This window comes from Tetrao urogallus (genome assembly GCF_951394365.1).
Source record: "Tetrao urogallus genome assembly, chromosome: 13".
NCBI classification, from domain to species: Eukaryota; Metazoa; Chordata; class Aves; order Galliformes; family Phasianidae; genus Tetrao; species Tetrao urogallus.
The window spans coordinates 2,119,214-2,143,254 of NC_136826.1; the positions used below are offsets into that span (position 1 = coordinate 2,119,214).

Sequence of the window (24,041 nt, forward strand, 5' to 3'; positions counted from 1 at the left end):
CCACCCTGCAGCCATTGATTGCTGCCCACTGCCTGTGAGACACTAACCAGAGTAGTGAAGGGACAGCAAGGGTCTCCCAGCACACTCCTGCTGCTTGGCGTCATGGACGGAAGCAATTACAAGACACAAAATTTACCTAAAGCTAGTAAGAAATCAGGATTGAAATCGAGGAGGGGAAACAGGGAATTAGATGTGGGAAGGGCACAGCAAGAGAGCTGAAATGAGAAAAATTCAGAGATTATTTCTAAGGATCCAGCCAGAACCAGAGCTTTGTACATCTGTGCATTAGTCAAGCGTGAGTTATTTTAATACAGAACATGTTCAGAAAGCATAGAGCCCCCTCCCTGAACCAAACCACTTACGAGGAGCTCCTTCAGCCATTTCAATAGCAGTGATTCCCAAAGACCAGAGGTCACTCTGCAGGAAAAAAAACATTGAACATTGCGACTTGAAACACTCATGCTTTTTTTCAGTTTTCCTTTGTTTCCCTAGAATTCTCTTGGATCAAGTCATTTTCGTGTGAGAGCGACATACATTCTGCTCCCTCCCTTCCCTCCTGAGCTTTTAGGAAAGAAACGTGCTAGTAGCCAGAAGCTTCCCATTCCCCACGCAGTTGTGAGTAGCTGAATCATCATTTAAGCAGCCAGCTCTAAAATGCAAACCTTTTGCATTCGTAAAACCCAAAAGAATTGGAGTACAGCAGACACCATTTAACTACACAGCTTACATCTTTAACCTATTGCTGCGAGGCAGTGAGACACAGCACTGGATGATCTTGAAGGTCTTCTCCAACCTTGGTGATTCTATAAACAGTGCCTCGTGCTCTGTTCCAGGCCAAAAAAATCTTTGTCTTAATGCTTGTACCACAGTAGTCATTGCTGAGTTTCTACACTGACAAAGCTTAAATTATAATCTGACTTTCTGTCCACACAGTCTCCAGTCACATATTTTTGGGCACACAAAAGGAAATTCAGGCTGGAGATTTCATTATCAGCTTATCTGAATGCTAAATGATTTTGATCATGAAAGATTAATTGTGATCATGACCAGTGACTGTAAAAAAATACGTCACAGGCTTCTGCTTGATTAATCAAGTACAGTATTTACTACTTTTTGGTGTCCAAAAGCAGTTAGATGAGAGGCATGTGACCAAACTAACCTGCAGGGTTTATTTAAAAGTAGATTTTATAAGGGTGCAAGAGAAGACAAATCTTCAAAGATTAGCAGCTCATATCCAGCCTGGCACTCTGTCTGAACCTGACTTTACCAACAGAACCTTCTCAACTGAGCTGCTCTGAACTGCTTCATGCAAGCTGGAGGCTGTTTTTGTTACAGTTTGTAGAGACATCTGAGAATATAACTAATGGGACCCTGACTTGCTATGAAATAGATGACAGAAAGTTAGAAAAGTCTTCTAGAGGTAGCATTGCAGGCTCTGGGGATAATGGGAAAAAGAACCAGGCTGCAAAGTACTGTGGTTTCTTGTTTCAAAGTGTGAGAGGCAGACAGCGGAAGTGGAAAATGGTAGCAGTGTTTGAAAGACTGATGTGTATAGGTACACATGCATTTATTTTTTCACTGATTTGTTATAATTTTAACCACTTTTTCACAGAACAAGAAGTTACAGGCACTACAGGATGGCTTCCTGCTACTTTCTCCATCGTATCAGCCATAAATCTCTGTAGAAAAATCAGTTCTGTGCCACCTTCTGAGTCACAGCAGTTTGTGTGGCTGTTTGTTAGTGAAGGCAAGGAAAGTAGATATGCACGTTCCTAACACTTATATCTTCCAAAAAGAAAATCAAGTGGTTTCAGAAAATGAAGACAACCTCATTTTCTGAGGTTTCAGAATGAAATTTACATGGTATGAAAAATAAAGTAACATCCAAGAACATTCTTTGGTCATGACTGCCACTCACAACATGACTTCACAGTGCAGTGCAGAAGGTCTCAGCAAGTGAGAATCATAGCTCCTGAAACAGGAGAAAACAGAGGTAATAGCAGGCTCTTCTAATAACATTTCTCTAGCCACAGTCAGAGCAGCCAAGTGGCAACCAGGAGAACACCAGGACCAAGGGAGTGACCAGGAGAAAGGCTGCTCAGGAAGCCATCCCTGGAGAACACCTGGAAGTCTAAGTGTAGGCAAACAAACAACAACACTGCTGGAAATAATTCAGAGGACAGAGTCACAAGTCTCTTCAGAACAGCATCAGTCTATTAACAAAGGAGAACAAGAAACAGCATATGAACAGCTGTTGTCGGTATCCAAAATGCAGAGCACGCTGGACATCTCAAAAGATAAATTCTTCTTTCAATGAGTAAGTTATCATTAGATGCTTGCGTAGGAGCAAAAATGATGTCAGGGACCACTGAACTAGTGCATATAACAAGAGCAGATAAGGCCTCTGTATTCACTCAGTCATTTCTGTTGAGAAATTGGTGGTGAGTAATCAGCTGCATTAGGATGGGCACTGCTATGGGTCTGGAGAGCTAACAATTCCCACCTCCTTAGCACTGGTGAAATCACCTGTGACCAAATCTGGACTGCATGTGTGCAGCAGAGGCCACAAAGATTATTAGGGGCTTAGAGCTGGGAGGCTTCAGATTGAGAATGCCTGGACCATTCAGGGGATCTTAGCACAAATTCCTCATGGGAAAAGAATAAAGAAGATCAAACCAGTCGCTTCTCTTTTCAGTGTGGCCAAGTAAAGGAGAAGAGGCACCTAGGTACAAACTGAAACTCAGGAAATTCTGTTCAAACCTATATCTTATTTGCTGTGACATTTGCAAACACAGGCACAGGTTGCCTGGAGATGCTGTGATCTCTAATGTTGAATATATTCAAAACCTGAGTGGACATAAGCCACAAGTGGGCAGCCTGCTCTGGCTGACTCTGCTTCAGTAAGAGTTTCAGCAGACAACCTCCAGAGTTGCCCTCACCTCTCAGCCATCCTGTGAACAGCCAGAAATCATTCTGGGATGGAAAACCACTTGCAGTTGCATGTTTATAAATGAGCAACGAGTTATGGTAATTATTACCAACTAAATCAGGATTTACAACTAAGTACAGAGTAAAATAGCTCTTTTACAGAAGAGAGTAATACCTGGCCACATTAGCATTACATTGTTTGTCAAGCATTCCTTACAAATTTACCTCTTTCTTTCCTTTTCCATCCTGACCTGTAACCTCCACATACATCTATCAGTATTTTGTTGCACAGATTAATGAACATGTATTACAGATACGAACAATTCAGAAAGAAACCCCACTCATAGTGAAACTCCACGCTCAAAAAGAGCCACCACCCACATACTACAAATATTCTACTTGTACAGTTATAACATTATTGTGGTTTAAAAGAAAGGAAGATTGAACTTTTCAAGAGAGTTCTTCTCTCAATTTGAGAAGGATTTCAGCAACTCATGTGTTTTGTGATCTGATATTAAGTTGTAACACTTACTCTGTAATCATAGGTAGAATCTGGGTTCTCCTCACAGGCAATGACTTCAGGTGCCATCCAATATGGTGTTCCAATAAAAGTGTTTCTTCTCCCAATGGTTCTATCCAGTTGGGCGCTTACACCAAAATCCACTGAAAAGCCAAGCAAGGGTAAAGGAATTACTAAAGGGTTGCATTCATATGGCAGAGCACTTGCTTAACTACTTCCATACTCCTTGGATACCAAACTTTTGGGCAAGAATGTGTATCAAACCTGATACAAGTTCTCATAGTACATCTTGTCCAGTAACTGAAATTAAGTGGAAAAACTGAAGTTTAAGCCTGAGTAGGACCTGAGATCTTTAACTAGTACTGGAAAGGAAAAAATAGTACCTATGTATGAAGCACGCTTAGATGTGTCTTATGTATTTGTTTATATATCGCTTTGAGTTATTTCAAAGAACTCCTTCCATGCATTCAAAGACTAGCTTACAACAGGCTGGAGAATACACTGGTTTATTCTGATCTTAGCCTCATTATAATGAGAGAATTGTGCCCTGCTCTTTGTGCTGAAAGGATACTACTTTCCTTGGGACTGTACAGCAACACAGTGTTGCTCAGATACGAAGAAGGGTCCATAAAACCAACTGTTATGTGATTGTATTTTTCTTTCAATAAACCTCTAAATCACTAATTGGATCTACTAGGCACAGCATCTAGTGCTATTCACAGGGAAGACTGGGAAACAAAAAATAACAACAATCAAAATAGACTAGCAAGGAAAAGAACTGGAAGGAAGCAGTCCTCTCCTATCATCAAGGAGAAGATTTTCACAGCTGTGTTTCCTCAGTACAGAACATCTGCATACCATTACTACATACTACCACTACTGGTTGTCCCTGTTCAGCAAAATGTCTTCAACAGAAATCTGGATCTGACTTTTGGGTTCATCATACCTTCTGTGCTTCTGATGGGAAATGTGAAAAGTGCTTTTACATAACATGCTGAGATGGAATAGAACCGGACTGAGGATCTCTTGGTTTTCTAGCTTCGCTGCTTTAAGAGGCACTCAATTTAAAACCCTCTGGCAATACTTCTTTTTTGGATTAAAAAAAAAGTCCTTATTTTGGCTTGCTCCAGTCAAGCACCCTATCCCATACTGATAGGCTACGTATATCCTTCTTCTCCATCTCTGTAGTGATTTCTTTCAAATGAAGAAAAGACAGGATAAATAAAGAATCATCCCAAATAAGAAAAGGGTTCTCAAGACTGCTCCTTTAAATCACCGCCATGCATCCTGTGTGAAATCTTCCAAAAACACCAAAGACATCCTCCTCAAGAGAGATATATACTTGAGCTTAATCTTAGGAAGCTGGAAGTCGTTAACAGTTGACACATCACAGCTAGAAAAGGAAATGAGTAAACAGGCTGACATTGTTGAGAGATGAGTATTAGTAAGATCTATTCGTGTGAGAGGGCTACCACTGAAGAGTAATTTCACCTATCCTCAGATTTACGAAAATCTCTAAGCCTGTTTCCCTTAGAGAAATGGATCAGTTTAACTTACTGTTGGTGTGAGGGTTTTTGTTGTTGGCTTTTTTTTTGGATGCCTTTGTACACTGGGAGCCTGCTGTGAAGACGTGGTGGCGATTTGACTGACTACAAGGTTATCTGTGTGACTGTCTAGAAGTAGCTGCATTTCCCACAGGCTGTGAGTGACACTGCTGTAGAATATATCACGTTTTCACCTTCTTCTAGCTGACAGACATTTTGTAAGCCCGAGCATTAACAGTATTTGATACATCTTGGGTTCCTGAAAGTTCTTTCCAAGGTAAGACAGAAATTTTAAACAAACAGGTTTGTAGCACACATTTACAGAAACATACCCAGTTTCACTTCTGCATTTTCTGTGAGAAGAACATTCTGTCCTTTAATATCTCGATGGATGACATGATGAGCGTGAAGGTGTGCCAAGCCCTAAAAATAAAGCAAAACAAAAGCAAGACTTCCCTTATTCTCATTATCATGAACTTGGCATTGTTGCCTTTTTACACTTTTATCCTTCTCAGACTTCATGGAGAAAGTCCTTCACGTGTGATCAGCAACATCAAGTCCCCAGGTTTGGCAAGGAGAGAAGACGACAACCAGAAGGCACGACTGTAGTGTAGCATCTCTAAAGTAAAGTGTGAATAAAATGAGGTACCAATATTTTTTACTTCTCTCTCAGAATCAATGCTACATATTAAAAGCAAAAAAAAAGTTAAAAAAAAATAATTGGTGAAGAGCATTGCAGAATGCTCTCAATGAGGTGCAGAGACAGGATGTGTCTGGCTGCACTGGGCTAAATTCCACTTTCAACAGAACAGCAAAACTCTGAATTCAATGAAAAATTGATCACAGAGAGCTCAAAATACCATGTCAGATTATTGTTGAATGCAACAAATATTGAATAGTTGTCATTCAGCTAATATTTGCAATATTCTGTCTCCTTCTTTCCCAAACTGCAGAGATATAACACTGAAATAATACACTATAAGACAAGGGATACTCTGCTGAAATACTTAGATTCTGTGATACAGTATTAGTGACTTCAAATGCAGCTTCCACCCAACTCCTAAGTTTTCCAGAAGGAAACATTTTCAACCCAGACGCAACGAGTTATTCTCTGTTTTAAAATGAAGATGATTCAATCCAATCGCTTGTTTCAGGCAAGCTTGATGCTATTACTTTCTGCTGCAAGAGCATAAATCAAAGGTTTTAATATCAACTGCTTTAACAGAGATATTACAGCCACGCAACCACAAGAACTTAACCAGACCATCACGATTTTCTTTTTCTTTTTTTGCATAAGAGCTCTCCCCACAATCTCCAGCTACAGTTATTGCAATATGCAGTCCAATGCCAAATCCAGGTGAGATGGCTGATGCTCTCCACTGAACATACTTATCAATAACACCTGCAGAAGCAGAGACTTACTCCTGTTCAAGCATTACCTTGGCACACTATCTGAATTCTAGTTCCTGGAATATGCAGTTATCTTAACGTTATTTAGAAAAGAAGTAAAACTCCATTACATGGAAGATGGATCAGTAAGTCTGTAATGGGTTTTGAATTTACAATGATGGGTTTCAATCATGGTTGTTGTTTTTTTTTTTTTCCAGCCCAGTTCACCAGATTACACTTTGGAACTGTTTTATCCTCTCTACTTTCTAGGAGCACATACACAAAAATAATTTTAAAAAGAATCCCAAAGCACACACAGAATGAAATATAGTTGCAAGGATTATCTTGGGGAATACTGCTGCAGCAGGGCTGCCTTTACAATTTTGAGATGCTATTTAGCCAACACTGCTTTTAATAGTGCAGAAAAAAGGTCCCCTACTGTGTGCAGGAAAAGGAATTGTGAGCAGACTGATCTTACACAGCAAGAACAGTCAAAGCAGTGAGCAGTAGTAATATCACAAGATATGGAGGAGGATGGTATTTGTCACAGAAGACAATAACCAATGTGCTCTTCACACAGAAAATGGGATTAACTGGAGTACTGCAAGATGTTAAGTAGCCATCATGCAGGCTGATGGACATTTTGGCTCTTCTGAACTAAAGGACCACAGCTCACAAGCCCCACGGATCAAATTCTTCAAAAACTAGAGCTTACTGTTGCTTTACATTAATGACCAAGGGCCAGGAAAGGCTTTTTTGTTCCAAATGAGCAACAAAGTTCTGGTCCACAACTCACCCTGAGAACCTCTCTGCAGATGTATGCAATCCAGTCTTCCTTAAAACAGTTCCCTTTTGTCTTTTTCACCAGATCAGTGACAGAGCCAGCACCACAGTACTCCATCACCAGCTGCAGGAAGACAAATGCAACACATCGTTACCACAGCATCAGCAGAGATATCAAAGTGATGCCTGCTGCACCACTAACAAGGTGAAGTGAACTATGTGCCACCCTCCTGGGTGCCAAATGATGCAAAATCTCATTTCCTGAGCAATGCACACCACTGAATAAATAAATAACAAACAAGAACACAGGAGTGCACCTCTCCTATTACAGGTCAAGGGTAAACATTTTCTTTCTAGTAAAAATGTAAATCAGAAGAAAACCAAGAACAAAAATAGCACTAACAAAGGTGGGATTTTTTTTCAAAATTTAAAATATCTCATCTTGCTGCAGATCTCTTGCAGACAAAAAAAAATTGAGAGTTTATTTTTCTTTGCTTCATTGCCAGCTCCTCTGTTTGCTTTTTTATTTTTCAACTGGAAAAGAATGTAGAAAGTGACAAGGAAAAAGACGGGAGAGGAAAAGACAAGTTCTATTTCATCACTGTTAAAAAAAGATGGAAACATTTAATTTGGGAAAAGAAAGTTCTAACAACAAATCTGATCAACAACCTAAGTCACAGCTATTATACTTTATGCTCATCCTCTTAAGGGAGGTGGGAAGCAAATGGATGAGGCCAGCCTCATCTCGGTTGTGTGCAGTGAAAGGACAAGGAGCAGTGGCCTAAAACTTGATCATAGGAAGTTCCATACAAACATGTGGAAGAATTTCTTTACGGTAAGGGTGATGCAGTACTGGAATGGGCTGCCCAGAACGTGCTGGAGTCTCCTATGGAGATATTCAAGACTCGTCTCAACGTCCACCTGTGCGACTTATTGTAGGGAACCTGCTTTAGCAGGGGGGTTGAATTCAATCTCTTGAGGTCCCTCCCAAACCTTGTGATTCTGTGATTCTGTGTGTAAAGGAAGAGGGATGTTTCTTTTTTATTACTTCTCAGAACGATGACTTCAACATTCCACCAAGACAAGGTCTGAGACAAGTACATTGGAGCTCTAAAGAAAGGAGCTGGACATGCAATGAACACAACACAAAGCACTTACCCAGAGCTGATCATCTTGGCCTGCAGGACTCTTCTTTACAAACGCACCATAATACGTAGCAATATTCCGATGATGGGAATATTTTTTTAGCATATTTATCTCCAACTTGATTTCCTCCTCTTCATTCTGTGTCAGAAGAGAACAGAAGGCTCTTGAAGTGCTGAGAGGTCACCAAGGCTATGCACACTCCAGCTTTGGCAACGTTTGGGACCCCAATGAAACAAGCCCCAAGCAACCCACCCTGCTTTGGGCAGGAGTTTGGGCTGGAGTCCTGAGGCCTCTCCAACCAGAATTGTTCTATCAGACTGCAGTCCAAGCACAGCTCATAAACTGAGCATGGAATCATTTGGATCCTTTCGCCTAGGATTGAGCTAGAGAATCAAAAATATCCCCATGTGGTTGTAAGAAAATCACATCATCCCCTCATGGGACTAGCCAGGATCAATAAGCCAGGATCCTGTTTGCTGTTCCAGTATGCAGTAATTTAGTCTTGGAGAAATGAACTGGACTTAAACAAATAAAAATATTCCTAACACTCCATTATGTGAATACTCACAAAGTACTTGAGAGCGCACATCAACCAATTCATCTTCCCACTGCCACCAAGGGCCCAGCTGAGAGGAAACTACAGCAGAGCAACAGGCTCATGGCCACACGTTGGCCTCCAGGGCCAGGGCTTGCCCCCTTTCCAGCAGCCCCACACCCCACACAGTCACAGTGTGCCCCACATCAAGCCATTGGCCGAGTGCTGGGGAGTGGAGCCTAGTGCTGTCAGCCCAGCCAACGCTGTGGGGTGCTAATGGGAATAGTTTTACAACCGCCCTATAAGGAAACGGCATTTTTCAGTGAGGTCTTTTTTCAAGAGGTCCTCTCAGAGCAGCTTGTTTGTTTTACAGTCCCCGAGAGAAATGGTGCACAACACTCTGTGAAACGTCTGTAGATTTTGCTGTCTCATTTGCTTTATTAGGAAACGCATAGCACTGCCAGGTATCCATGCATCAGTTAAAGGGAGTTGAAAATTAATTTACCTTGCTGCAAAACATTCCAGTCAGCACTTACTAGCTGAAGGGAAAAAAAGGAAGCAGCAAGAATAGTTCAGACCCACAGGACATTCTTCTGCACTTTCTCACTGTTTTCCAGTCACTTTGCCATTGAAGCTTTCTTTTAGCCATCACAACAGAGTGCTTACAAAACTGGCTGCACTGTCCCCTCAACCTGTACCAAAACACTGAAACCTGGCAGGCTGAAACCAAATTCCCTCAAACATCTTATTAAATCTGACCTGAAAAAAGCATTCCCAGCAGGAATAGACAAGAACTTCCCTAATAGCTTCAATACACAGGAGATGTGCTGCCAAACCAAAGCCCAACTTTCTTAAGTTTTAGGAAAAGGGAAATGTGAAATAACTCAACTTGAAGCAAAAGCAGCTATTTCTGGTTTCAGAAGAGCCTCTCTGCTGAACAAAGACTCTCAAGACACACTTATTACACCAGGTACTTAATTTGTCTTTTGTTTGCAATTAAGGACAAAGGAAAACCTTTAATCTTTGGCTTAATAGGACCCTGGGTGTCATACAACTTAGAAAGGGTAAGGACAAGGCTGGAGTAGCATCTGGAGCATCCAAGAGAAATCAGAGCTGTCTCCCAGACAGCATGCAGGAAACCCAGGAAATACGCAAGGTCGTATTTCTGTCTGTGTGTAGCCAGGCCCAGATCAAAGGGAGCTTGTGCTCTTGCCTTCTGGAGGGGAAACAAAGCCCTGCTCCCTCTGAGACTCCAAATTGTGCATGTGAAAAATTGAAATAGGCAGGTGAGGACAGAGCGACTGGAGACAAAGTCACCCTTCAGCTTTTCAGTGCGCAAAGGTATTCGGAAATTCCACTTTCCACCACCCTTTCTGTTAGTGCCACATAAGCCACATCTCCCAGGGGTCTGGAACCTGCTCGTGACTCATGTGCTTAAGAGAAGAAACAAGCTCAGAGATATGCAGGTGCAAAAAGCTGCTGGCTTTCAAAACCGATGCAGTTCTGGGTGCAGATGACTGCAAGCACAAAGATGACAAGCTCACAATCAAAGGCAATGACACTAAGAAGCAACAAATGAGAAAGCACATGCCTCTGACCTCAGGCAGAAACAAAATCATCAGCTGGTAAGTACTCTACCAAAAGATCCCTCGGTGCTGGGGGTACTAATGACAGGTTTCTCTTCACACATTATTTCACTATCAGCAAAGCCTGAAAGCAACGGCAGGGAATGGCCTGCTGCAGAAGAGCCCCTTGACCAGCTGCACTGACACCCGACGAGAACAGCAGCAAGGATCATCAAGGATCCCATCTCTCCATGCATCCTCTGTTTACTTGGCACAGCCAGCAAGCAGGAAGCTCAGCCTGCGCAGAGACCCAGGAAAGCACACCACCAACAGCTCCACTCAACGATTTCAAAGGCTCTCCACCCTGCAACTTCCCCCAGCAAAATGTGACACTGCAGCACTTCCTGACAGATGTCCATAAGATCCCACAGTGACCACAGCATCCTGCTGCTCCTCTTCAGAAAGCAGCCCGGGGCTAGAACTTGCAGCAGCAAAGGGCAGATTTGCTCAGCTCCTGGTAAGCCTCAGATCTCAGAGCTGAATAATCACAGCTGAAGCTGGGCAGTGGTTTTCTGATGAAATAGTTTATTGCCAGAAAAAAAAAAAAAAACCAAACAACAAACAACGTAGGATTTGATGAAACAACAGCTGAGATGTACCAGTTATGATGAAGCATGAGCTGGAAGACTCCTTGGGTTGGATTTTCTAGTGAAAACAGAATGCTGGGGGAGAAAAATCCACTGCAGAACATTGCAGAGGCGTAGAAGTGCCCCAGGCTCTCTTGATATGATTGATATCCTTGTTCAACACCCTTCTCTCTCATATCAGATAACAACAACCAATTGCTGAGCAGTGCTGTGGGCTGCTGATCAAACTGCCACCAATCTACACTGACATGTGTAGACCTGGTGACTGGAACTGCCCTAAGAGAGATGTCTCCTGGAGGCTTGAAATGCAGAGTCTTGAAAGCAGGCATTCAAATCTCCAGGCTGTTACAAGCATTCAGCTCTTCTCCACTTTCAGCTTTTGGACAGAGATGAAGGTAAAAAGACTGCATTTGTCCAGGTTTCTTTAAACATCTACCTGTCTTCCATTACATGAAATTTTGCTCCACAAGAAAGCTGCTCCCAGTGAAGCACATTCAGTCACTACCCAAAGATGAAAATGACCAGAGGGGCTAGAAGCCTCCCAACTCACTCAGGCAGGATTACTATGACAGCTTCCATTTCTCACAAACCAAACTGTGAGATGTTGCTCTCAGGTGCAATTTATATGCAGGACACTGAAGATGAGGATTTCAATATTTTAAAGGCTTTATTTAATGCTTCAAGCCAGCTTTTCAAGCCCAAAGGAACAGAAAATAATTTCAACCTGAGCAGACTAACAACACAAGAGAAACACTGAATCTTTGGCAGGCTCTGAATTGATCACACTGGATTTCTGCATTACAGTTCAGTCTATTGCCTCAGTGCCCACACACTGTGAAGCAGAGGAAGGCTATTCCTATTTTAGAGGCAGAGAAGCGAGGTTCAGAGATGCTGTGGACTCATTTAGCACCAGCCTCAGCCATGCTGCACCCATGCTCCTACTGCCTGCAGCAGCAGAGCAGGCACCAGCTTCAGCCAATCTGCAGCGCAGGGGGCCAGAAGCACGGTCCCTGATCAGACAGACCAGCTCAGAAGGCAAGCAGTGAACCAGAGCAGCCTTAGTTTATCAGCACGCTCACTATTAAGCTCTTAAACTGTCACAACTGCTTTTGTGTTAAGCGATTCAATGTGAAAACAGCACGAGCTGTCACTGCTGTTCAGCCCCTCTAGCAATGGGACAGATTCCCTAGGGAGGTGCTGACTTTCCAGCCCACAGAGAAGTAGCAAATCAAACCTGAGCAGCTGTGTTTTGTCCCCAGAATCATGCAATGTGAATTCCTGAAGCTTTCCAAGGCTTTCTTCCATCTAAATTTTGTGTCCATGCAAGTAGGCACTACTGGATGCTGCATTGTGTTGCTTACATACAAAGGAGACTGTTATGTACAGCAAAGGAAATCTTCCCAAGGTTCCCTTCCTGAAGTTTTTGCTTCAATTGTTACATCAAGGAAGGGACTGTCACTGGTGTGAACATGACAGCCTACAAGTGACATCTGTGACTAGCCTTCAAACAATGCTGGCTGACCCAGCAAGGCGTGAAAGCCATCTGCACAGAAGCTCTGGCTCACTTCTGAGTCCCACATAGGATCTGTTCTGTGGGTTCCTTTGTCCAACCACACGTTTCTTTTTACAAGGTAGTAGTCATAGACAAACCAGTCCTTGGACATTCCTCATAGAAGCGCTACAGCAGCATCAACCAGCATGCAATTCAGACCACTCTCTGTTCAGGGCTGGATTCCCATTCCATCAGCAGAGACACCTGGCCTGGACCTGCTCTACGTGACAATGCTCACATGGACTAACTTGCTCTGTTGCCTTCCAAGACAGGCAGAAGACATAAAAACATAGACAGAGCTTGCTGATGCTTGTTCAAAATGCTCCACATAGTTGTACCACTGGCAGACTTGGCCCAGAGGACCTATTTCTTATCTTGGGCTATGACCCTTCCACAACTTCCCAAGAAGACCAACTTTATCTTGGAGTTTTATGCACCACATTCACGCTGCCAGAGCAAGAAAATGGGGAGCTGGTCATCCATGCAAACGGGTGTACTCCATGGAACCAAAATTCCAGCACACTTTGAGGAGAGGGTGCAAGCTCATTCCAGTCCTTCTGGGGCACAGGAGCGTAAGATTTCAAGAAGGCAAGCTGCTTCACTACTAGCTGTGCTCAGAAACAAAAATCAATACTTAGCTAATTTTTTGACACCTTGTTCCAGCACTGACACCACTTTATAAATGTGAGCAGGGACAGTGCCAATTACGCTGTCTGCTTCTCTCATCTGTCAAATAACAATAAAGAAGTGCTACATTTGCATTTCTAACATGTTCTTGCTTGCTTGCTGTCACGGTAGCTACACTGAGGAATGGCTGGCATGTGAAGGGAGAGGATGTGATAAAACACAATAGGGGTACTGCACAGCTACAGGAAATCTTTTACGTGCTGTCTTGGGAAGACAGCTCTCTTCATTACTTTAGAGCAAGAAAACAAATAGAAATGTATTCCTTATTGCTTTGTCCCCACTGGACAGGTACAATTGAAATTCTGGTTGCACTAACACCTCAGAATTTCAAAAAACAAACTACTACTCAGCGACCATAATTTATACCACCGGATTATCTTTCATAAGCTATCCACATTCTCATGATCTGATTCTTTATTTTCTCTTACACCTTGATAATTGCTTTTTGATTTTTGGTTCTCTACTCACCTCAGTAACATTCATCACTTTGATTGCAGCTAGCTGCCCAGTCTTAACGTGGCGGCCCTGTTAAAATAACAAAATACTGTAAGCAAAACAGGCATGCAAACTAAATACACAGTAGCTAATGATGCATTTAACAGGGCTGTTGGAGCATAATGTCAGAGGAGTTTATGGGTCTTCATCCAACTGCCATGGAGGAGGCGCAGCCACTAAAGCTGTATGCACTTTGCGGCTTCTTAAAACAAAAGTTTTTTGAAGACCGTGAGGAAAAGGAAGGAATAAAGCTATAAAAAGAGCAAACTCGATATGAAGACTGACAACCTTTGGTTCACAAGAACGTGTACTAGAAATGCAATCAGGCATCTTGCTACAGAGTGCACAGTTTCTTGGCTAGACAAGAACAAGTTACTCCACACATGCAAAGCATAGTGCTTTCTCCTGATAACCAGCACTAATCTCACACTGAAGGATGGTATCAAAAGATTTGCATGGACAGCGGACTGGCTATGCATCCTAATTTCTCCCTTACGTTAAACGTTCAGAAATGAGTCTGAAGCTTTAAGACTGCAATTTTGTTCTTTAAGTAGTGGTGCCTGAAAAGCTGTGCATTAAAACATCTAACCGGCATCAGCTAAGTAAGCAAGCCATAGGAAAACAGATATGAACGGCTGCAATTTGGAGACTAAATGATTTGCAGGTCCAATTTACACCTGCAAAATTAAAAGCTGAGTTGATGTAACTTTACAACTCAGGTCCTGTCTGTACACAACTGCACACAAGTATTATTTCAACGACTAAGCAATTCTGCATCAAAGAAAAGTGATGCCTCGGTTCTGAGTGATCTGTCACAGTCATGTTTTCTTTTACAGACAACTGAACCCTGCTGAATTTTGTTTATTTGCAAGTGCCCTCGATCTCTGGGAACACCCTGGGACTGCAAAGCTTTTTCTCAAAAAGCAGAGCGCGGGGATTTCTGCACCATCAGACGCCGGGAGGAAGGCGAATGGCAGCCTGCTTCCTCCACACTGCCACAGCCACCGCTGCAGGCCACTGTGAGCACTTCCAGGCACTGTGTGCCATGGCAATACAGAGAGGGGCTTGCCACAGAACACAGGCACACACACCATGCTGGCACCACAAGGTGCCTCCAGGAGCAGGTGAGCAGGCTGCTGGGTGCCCTCAGATCGCTCTGCATCCTGCAGAGAGCCATGGCAAGAATCGACTGATTTTTGTAATTACAATGCTGCATTGAGACAAATTTCTTTACTAAAAAAAAAATAAAAATCAATACCACTGCACTTGATACAGAGCATTCAGAGTCCAGTTTTCATGGCGTTCAGTTTTATTTCAGTGTAGAAGACCTACTCAGATTGCCCCTCTCCATTAAGCTCCCAGGTCTGCAATGGTGCTGACTGTCGGACGAGAGGAGCTCAGCCCTTGCAGAACCTTGTCTCAGGGCAACGTCTGCCTTGTACCATGCAAAGTTTCCTTCCCAGTGTGCAAAACCCATTGGCCCATACGCCACCACTCGCATGCACAAGCTCATCTGCAATAAATGCTCCCTGACCAAGTAAAGCAGCATGCTATGGTAACTATGTGCACATCCCATCCTTACATTCTCCTAGACCCCTTCACTGTCCTAGAACAGAACACAGCGAGGGTTGGCGCATGGTAGAACCCAAACATTTCTCAAGAAGGCAAAAGGAAAAGTGTGGAGTGGAGAGTAAAGGAGCAATGAAGACACATTCTTGTTGGTTCAATCCAGCTCTCAACTTGCTTCAAGTTACTTCCAATAACTGTTATCACATCTTTGTAAAAGAGTTTCCATGTTTCTTGGCTGCATTAAGCTGGAGAGCCTCATCTTCCTCCACACAAAAGCTGGTGTGCAGTCACACTAAGGGCTGAAGGCTTACCCTCACAAAAAGGTTATCTAAACCTAAAGGAAATGATCTAAGAGGAATTAATTTACATGTGTTTCGAGACTAAGGGAAAAAAGAAACTTGGAAAGCATGCCTAAATGCTTATCTATAGATATATATCTCAATGTTGAGATCATTTTACTGCTATTTTTTGGCACATTTAATTTCAATTACAATGCAATTTCCTTAAAAAAAAAAAAAAAAGATTCATTATTATTGTAGAGTGATAGATGTCTCAAAAGCCCCTGTACCAAAAAAATGTGTCAGAATTAGATAGCACACAGCATCATTGACACAGCACACAGCATCATTGACACAGCACACAGCATCATTTCCGTCTGTCTGACATCATCTCAACATGCACAACTCAAACCCTTCCTTCAAGATCTGCCAAAGGAAAATGCTCAGCTTGCCACCGCCACCCAAAATGGCAGAGCACACATACAGATGCTCACACAAAGTGCCATTAATGCCCGGGCAGACTGACTGAGCAGGGCAACAGGCTGCACACTGTGCTTGCTTTAATGCACAAACCACAACGGTTCTGGCAGTCAGAGTGAAAACCTCAGGTTTCTCCCCTTTTCTTTTTTTTTTTTTTTTTTTTTTTTTTTAACTGTTTCAAGTACATTTTCCTAGAAATCTCTAAAAGTGGTAAACATCCTGAGCTCAGCCCTGGGGTTCTCGCTAACACACCAATATTAGTGCCTAAGTAAGGGTTTCAGGGCCTGGCCCCATACTTTCTCAGTTATCAATAAATCTCAGAGGTTAGGCAGGGTTCATGGGAACTCTTACACACTGCTGCTTCTGCTGAAGCCACAAGGTTGACCATGTTTGAATTGTTTTTAGAAAGGCGGTGTTTTGATTTTTTGATTTTTATTATTATTATTTTTTTTGCATAAAGCTCCCCAGCAGCAATTGGCTGCTTTAACTCTTACCCAACTAAACAAGGTCAACAGATGCACTTACTTCTGGGACCAGACATATTAATGTATCCCTCACGATTCACACAGAGGGAGGTGAGGCACTGGAACAGGTTGCCCAAGCAGGCTGTGGATGCCCCATCCCTGGAGGCACTCAAGGCCAGGCTGGACGTGGCTCTGGTCAGAACAGGGACTGTCTGATGATAAGAGTTTAAATGTGACTGTTCTGGAGCAAATAATCACTTTGGAGACCCACAGCTATTTTCTGCAGGATATTGATTGTATTAAAATCAGAACTACGCAAAATGGCACCAGAGAGTGATTTGTACCACCTCTAATTACAGGACACCTCGGCTGGGTGTCAAGATTTAGTTTTTGATTATGACAGTGCAGGAAATGGTTTCTCGAGGTGGGCTTTCCAGCTTGGTGCGGTGCGGATGGGGAGCCTGCTCTTTCAGCACAAACAGCTTTGTGAACTTCTTTGAGTTGCGCTCCCGTGATTTTAACCAAAAATGGTAACAATGCAAACAGCGAGGCATTCCCTTGTTGTAAGCTGGGGGTCACCAGGAGTGGATTCAGAAGGAAGGAGCAGGAGGCAGAGAGCAGGAGGGGAGAGGAGACGCGGGCAGTGCCTGAGGGCTGTGCAGTCGGGCAACAGCAGTGACTTGCTTGAGAGTGGCCCCTCTGCTCCGCTTCTGCTCACAAAACACACCAGAACCTTGATGAGGCTGCGTTTGCTAGGACTTTCCTGTGCTTCTACCCAGCCGCTTAAGAAGACGTCCTCTGCCTGCTTTTGGCACAAATGCTCTGCTGCTAATGGCAGAGGCAATTTGCAGGTCTGCATGGGAGCTAAACTACACGCCGATGGTTGCCAGGAACTCCACTACTTATGGTTGTGTATTTCCTCCGTGGGAAGACAGCAGCTGATCTGTGGGTGCCCAGCCTTTTGGCTTGCCCGGGCTGCTCCCACAGAAGAGGGGCTGCCTCAGTTTCCCGCAAACCAAGGTGTCACTCAGGCTTGATGGCCATCTCAGCAGTTCTCAGGGAGCTCTCGAGGTGCTGCTCAGAGAGTTTAGATCAAGTTTTACTCCTGCTGTGCTTCACCCTTGAGAGCAGCTGCTCACGCAGGCACGTCCTGCCAAGCAGCCATGGCGTGAGTGAGGCGTGACTGTGGAGCGGGGGATGTTTCTCTCCGGTACAAGAGACCTGATCAAGTTTTTGAGTAGAACACCTGACTGCAGCTCCATGCGCTCTGCTCACAGGTATTGCATTTCTGTCGACTGGGCACTGAGAACCAGAGACAGGCTGTAGGTACCACCTTCCAGGGTGGACACAGGAAGGGAGGGCGGGCACTGTGATGACCAGAGGGCTGAAGCAGCTCTCCCACGAAGAAAGGCTGAAGGAACAGAGCTTGTTTAGCTTGGAGAAGGATCCAGGGAGACTTTATTGTGGCTTTCCAGTACTGGAAGGGAGCGTACAAACAGGAGGGAGAATGGCTGCTTATGGGGTGGATAGTGACAGGACAAGGAGTGGTTTTCAACTGACACAGGGCAGGTTTAGGTTGGATCTGAGGAGGAAGTTTGTCACACAGAGAGAGGTGAGGCACTGGAACAGGTTGCCCAAGCAGGCTGTGGATGCCCCATCCCTGGAGGCATTCAAGGCCAGGCTGGACGTGGCTCTGGGCAGCCTGGTCTGCTGGTTGGCGACCCTGCACACAGCAGGGGGTTGAAAGCAGATGATCACTGTGGGCCTTTCCAACCCAGGCCATTCTATGATTCTTTAGCAAGACATGGCTTGAGAAGGTGGATGCTAGTCCAGACATGGGGGCAGACCCCCCTTGTGGGTCCCTTGTGGGACAGTGGGAACCAGCAGCTCCAAGAACAGGAATGGAGTGCCACTGGAGGGGCACTGCTGGACGAGGGCAGCACCCTGGTGATACAGGACATGCTTTAGGTGGAAAGACTTCACCAGCACGGGCGGCCTTGAGAGAGCTGTGCCCAGTCTCGGGTGCCCAGCACATGGCAGTGTCAGAGGTACGGGAGAGCCCACAGAGGAGCACGGGGCTGAGCAAAGGGAGGCATGGCAGAAGAACACAGGGGACCCCGCTGACCCGGGCCTCCCTGTGGGCACGCCAGCTGCTATCCCTAGGGCAGCTGCGAGCACATGGGCCTCTGTGGGCCCACAGCCACAGCCAGGCCTTTGTGATGGCTGGGCGGCACCACGCCCAGAGGCCATTGTGATGTGGACGGGTAACCGCAGCAGCGACACCCCTGGCAGGGCCAGAGCCCTCGGGTGCTCACTCCGAGGAGAGCAGCTCTGTCAGGAGGCAGCAGCTCGACTTGGTGCTTTTCTCTGGTCTCCAGACGAGGACATGGAGATGCTGAAGGAAGAGGAGCCTAAGGCTCACTCTCAGCCCAACCAAGGGCTGCCGAGCGGACAGGAGCAAGACGAGGTGAGGCTCAGGGAGTGAGGGAGAGACCAGCAGCATGACAGGATGGTGTGGAGAGCAGCAGGAGGAGGGACGTGGTGCTGGGGAGAGCCGGCCAGCTGGCCCTGAGCTCCTTACAGCCTGAGCACTGCGCTTCCTGACACCTGGGAGCATCTCCACACAGAGCCAACGATGCCTGGGAAGGCCAAGGCCCACGTGGCCCTGGAAGCTTGGAGACGAGGGGCAGAGAGCAGCTTGGCCACGCTCAGCTCTGCCATCCATGGGGCAGGCAAAGCCCAGGCCCAGGCCCAGTGGGCCCGGTGGCACAGCGGGTGCTGTCGGGCCAGTGTGGGCGCTCAATCCCTCTCCTTCTGTTCCCCGCAGGTGATCCGCAGGCCACCTCACACAATGACAGCGGGCAGCCAGAGCCCAGAATCCTCCCTCCGAGAGGACAGGCTGCCGCCGCTGCCGGCTCCACACGGCAGCCACCAGGCACAGGTAGGGAGCCCCAGGGAGACCAGGTGCTGACAAGCAGGCAGCTGGCAAACAGCAGGACTTGCTAGAGGAGACAGCCAGGCCATCTCCATGTCAGACTGAGCCAGGGGAGAGAGGAGCTGCTCTCTTCCCAGCCAGCTCTGTGATGGCAGCGGCCCATGCAGCTGCGCCACCAGGACAGGTTGCAGGAGCATTTGCAGCAGGGCCATGGAAGGCAACACACGGAAGAGCCCAAAGTAACTCGGCCTTTCTCCTTGCCTTCTCTTGCAGGCAAACGATGCGGAAGGCAATGAGACGCTGTCCCGCGGAAGCGTCTTGCAGGGAGACACGGCCAGCGTGCCCACCTTGCCACCTCCGCCAGAGCAGGCAGTGGCTCAGGCAGCCGCAGCACAGCACGTGCCCGCAGCTGAGGCACCAACATCTGCCAGCGGCACCCGCGAGCTGCCTGATCTGCCAGCAGCAGCCTCTGTCTCCAGCTGCAGCGGAAGGGAAAAGGCCTTCGTACCTGAAGCCCCTGGCCATCAGGAGCTTTGCGCAACTGCTCTGGACAGCCTCGGCAAACAGGACGAAGCAGCAGGATCGGGCAAACAGAAAACTGCTCCACCGAGCCCAGCCGTCCCTGACGCAGCAGTGGAGAACACTGTGCAATCCCCCGTGCCACAAGTCCCAGCAGAAACTGTGGCTGTACGCATCACACAGCAGGACCTGACACAAGCTCAGCAAGCAGCGGGAGCAGCCAAAGCAGACGAGGCCCAGAAGGCCGCTCACAGATTTGGGCCTGATCCCCAAGAGCTTACAGCAGCAATGGCTGCCCACAGAGAAGCTGCGCGCGCTTTCTCACGCTGGGGCTACAAGTCAGGGCACCGTGGAGGGCCATGGGCCTATCGGTACCCAGCCGCCATGAAGCCGTGCATGCGGTGCCAAGAGATGGGCGCTAGGCTGTGGCTGCACCATGAGACTCGAAAGCCATGTCAAAAGATCCTGTCAGAGAACACAAAGCTTCTGACAAAGATGGCTAAAAGTTGTGCGGCCTGTACCGGGCACAGCCTAGACGAATACTGGGAAATAAAAAGGCAGGCGAGGAACACCAGGAAGCAGAGAGCAAGGCAGAAACTCCCGTGTGTTCCAGAGCACGAGCCACGGGGCACGGCAAAGGAGGATGAGCTGGAAGAAGCTGGTGATGAAGAGCCAAAGATCATAAGCCACTGGGTCAACCCCAGGATCGCAGCCTTCATCCGGGACCCGCAGGCTTCTCCTCAGCAAACGCCCGGCTCTTCCAGCATCACGGACACAGAGGTTTTGGGAGAGTCAGATGGCCAGGCACAGAGCACGGCTCTTCCTGCCTCAAGGCACGCAGATGCCAAGGCTGCAGGTGATACGCACGATGGCCATGGGATGCCAGCATCCACACCAACAGCGGAAGAGGAGGAAGCTCCAGGTTCATCTCTCCTGAGCGAACAGAGCCCAGCGGCGAGGGATGAGAGCCAGAGGCCTTGTCTGCATGAGCCAACAGCCTGTGCCATTCCTCTGCAGGACACAGCCCGGGCCATGGTGAGTCCAGGCGTCGGGAAGTGCTGGAGGAGACAGGTGGGCCGACCCCCTGTCAGACTGAGCCGCACCGAGCGTGGTCAGCTGTCGGGGCATGGCGGGGGCTGCTGCAGGGAGCCCCCAGGCCCAGCAGGTGCCACATGAGGAGCTGCTCTCTTCCCAGCCAGCTCTGTGGAGCAGGGTGGCAGCGGCCCATGCGGCTGCGCCACCAGGACAGGTTGCAGGAGCATTTGCAGCAGGGCCATGGAGGACAACACAGGGAAATGTCCCAACTCACTTCTTTCTTCTTGCCTTCTCTTGCAGGAGAACAAGCTGGAAGACGATGAGACACTGCCCGGCGATGGGGTCCCGCAGGGAGACACGGCCAGCGTGCCCACCTTGCCACCAGAGCAGGCAGTGGCTCAGGCAGCCGCAGCACAGCACGTGCCCGCAGCTGAGGCACCAACATCTGCCAGCGGCACCCGCGAGCTGCCTGATCTGCCAGCAGCAGCCTCTGTCTCCAGCGGCAGAGGAACGGAAGAGGTCTTGGTGCCTGAAGCCCCTGGCCAACAAGAATCTCTCCCGTCTTCTGGCGCGAGTCGCGGTGAGCGCCGGCCACGGCGCAATCTGCTCAGGAGGGCGCTTGGGCGTCTGCTCAGGGTTTGCTGCTGCTGCTGCATCACAAGGCAGGAAGAGTAGCGCTGTCGGGCCACCAGCACCAGGCGACTTCTCAGAGCTGATCTCGCCCAGGCATGCCGAGACTGCGACGCTGGCTCCAAGATGAGACCAAGACCTTTGCCCGAGACAACAGCCCATCTTGCTAGAGGACACAATCCTCTCCACCCATGGCAGGTCGATTTAATGGGGCCCCTCCCTCCGCCTGAGGGGGTGAGATATGCCCTCATCTGCGTCAGTCAGGTCCCTTCCAACCCAAGCCATTCTGTAATCCTACCTGATTCTACAACTGTGCTTTAAAACTTCTCTGGTTGTCAGACCTTCAATCAGATTGTAGCTCTTGCTTGATAATAAATCCACCAACATTTAACACCCCAGAAAGACGTTTGAATTCTCTCGCCAACTCCTTATCTCACGAATTCAAAAGACCTGGGCATAAGAACTCATAGGAACATAAAAAAGCAGAAGGCTCTCTCCCAGCTCTGAATAAGGGATCCAAATTGCCTAACTACATTCAACACAGACCAGAGGGCACTCACACCCCATGTCGTGGTTGCCCCCATCAGCTGTGCTAGCCCCACTCCTGGAGATTTCCAGCTTTCCTCCAGGCAAAATCCCAAGCAAGCCCCAAGTGCCTCACTTGCTCCCACAGCTGGCTCTGCCTGGACAAGGAACCTTGGGCTCCCAAGACGACAGCCGTTTTTACTCTTGCAGACACACAGACTTTGCAGTGAGTTAGAATTTGCAAGGGTAAGCATAGACCCGTGAAAACATGGGACAGCAAGCGATGCATACATCTGGCAATTACATTTTGGCTACTGCTGACTTCTTCACAACAGAAGCACCTGAAAAGACAGAGCCCTGGGGGTGACCGTGATTGCTAGGCTGATTGCCTCTGTGGCCAGGATGTTTCTTTCTCATCCGGTACCTCTGGGCAGAGACTTCGAATGCTGTCATTATTCCATGCCTGCAAGACGTGGTTGAAGTTAAGGCATGGATCTGAAAGCCACCCCAGAACTTCTGGGTCGGTAATGCTGTTGGATTGCTTGTAAACATTCTGCTGTGAGGGTTTTTGTTTGTTTGTTTGTTTTTGAGTATTCCGGTGTGATCTAAAGCTCAATACAGGCCAGTGGCTACCAAAGCTGGATCAGTGGGAGAGCTTGGGCCTGGCCCCCCTATTTGCTCAGACAGCCACTGCTATGCGAGCAGCTCCGTGCTGTGCTCTAACTCCTCACTCAATACAGCAACCAGAGCCTGAAGCCTAACCGATGGCAGGTTTATTCATCTGCTTTGTGAAGGGGTTTGACCAAGTTCTTGACCAAGTCTTGCCAGCACTTGAAGTTTAATCCCACCCACACCCTGCTAGTCAAACTGCTCAAGAGCTTTTCTTCAACAGCATTTATTGCACCGAAAGCTGGCTGTCCTGACACATTCTCTGGGGAGGATTCCCCTTAGATATCCCCCTTCAGCCAGCTGTTGCTGGCCACCTGCTCCACGCTGGGCCGGGAGGATGGTAAGAACTGCAGCAGCTGGACAAGGAGGGCCTGGCAGGGCTCCGGCAGCGCGGACACCCCCCTCAGGTGCTGGACCCCATCCTTCTGATGCTGGATCGTGTTGCAGAGGCAGCCGTGGAAGGGCAAGCTGCCAGTCACCATGGCAAGAAGGACCACCCCCAGGCTCCAGATGTCCAACTTCTTGGCATCGTGGGGGTAATGCAGCCACATCTCCGGGGCCATGTAGGCTTCTGTTCCGCAGAAGGTGCTGCTCAGTTCTGGGTAGCTGCTCATTTCCTTGCTGAGGCTAAAGTCAGCAATCTTGGCCTGGCGGCCATCAGCACTGAGCAGTACGTTCTCACACTTGAGGTCACGATGCACGATGTTGCGGTCGTGGAGGCAGTGCACGGCCCCCACCACCTGCACAAAGATGTCCCGGGCGTCGGGGACGCAGGGCAGCTTGCCCAGCTGCTGCAGCCGCTGCTGCAGGTCGAAGGCTGCCGACTCCATCACGATGTAGACCATACCGTCGGTCAGCTCGAAGATCTCAAAGATGAGCACGATGTTGGGATGATCCAGCTCACGCAGGATGGAGAGCTCCCGGGGCAGAAACTTCTCCACAGATTCTGGAGAGGCCCTTCGCTTGTCCACCATCTTGATAGCTAGGGGGACCGTGTACTTGGTGGAGGTGGCCGCCCTCACCGTGGAGAACGCACCCTCTCCTAAGGTCTCCCCCAGCGTGAAGCCCAGCTTGTGGAGTAGCTTCTTGTCTTTGTCAGTGTTTGGCATCTTAGCTGGTCCGGATAGGACGAAAGCGTGTCCGCAG

General features: G+C 47.3%; 1 protein-coding gene and 1 pseudogene across 2 annotated transcripts in view; both read right to left on the reverse strand.

The window, feature by feature from the left end:
• NRK (Nik related kinase) overlaps positions 1-24,041 on the reverse strand; it is a gene marked incomplete at both ends in the record, with an annotated part of 100,151 nt that overhangs the window by 48,000 nt on the left and 28,110 nt on the right. The window contains 6 exon segments of the mRNA XM_079541907.1: positions 363-417; positions 3,461-3,591; positions 5,325-5,415; positions 7,178-7,288; positions 8,323-8,448; positions 13,765-13,821. Coding sequence (XP_079398033.1) covers positions 363-417; positions 3,461-3,591; positions 5,325-5,415; positions 7,178-7,288; positions 8,323-8,448; positions 13,765-13,821 — 571 coding nt within the window.
• On the reverse strand, positions 23,174-24,004 carry LOC306951604 (testis-specific serine/threonine-protein kinase 6 pseudogene; annotated as a pseudogene). Its single transcript has one exon. The product of its transcript is annotated as a testis-specific serine/threonine-protein kinase 6 pseudogene (transcript).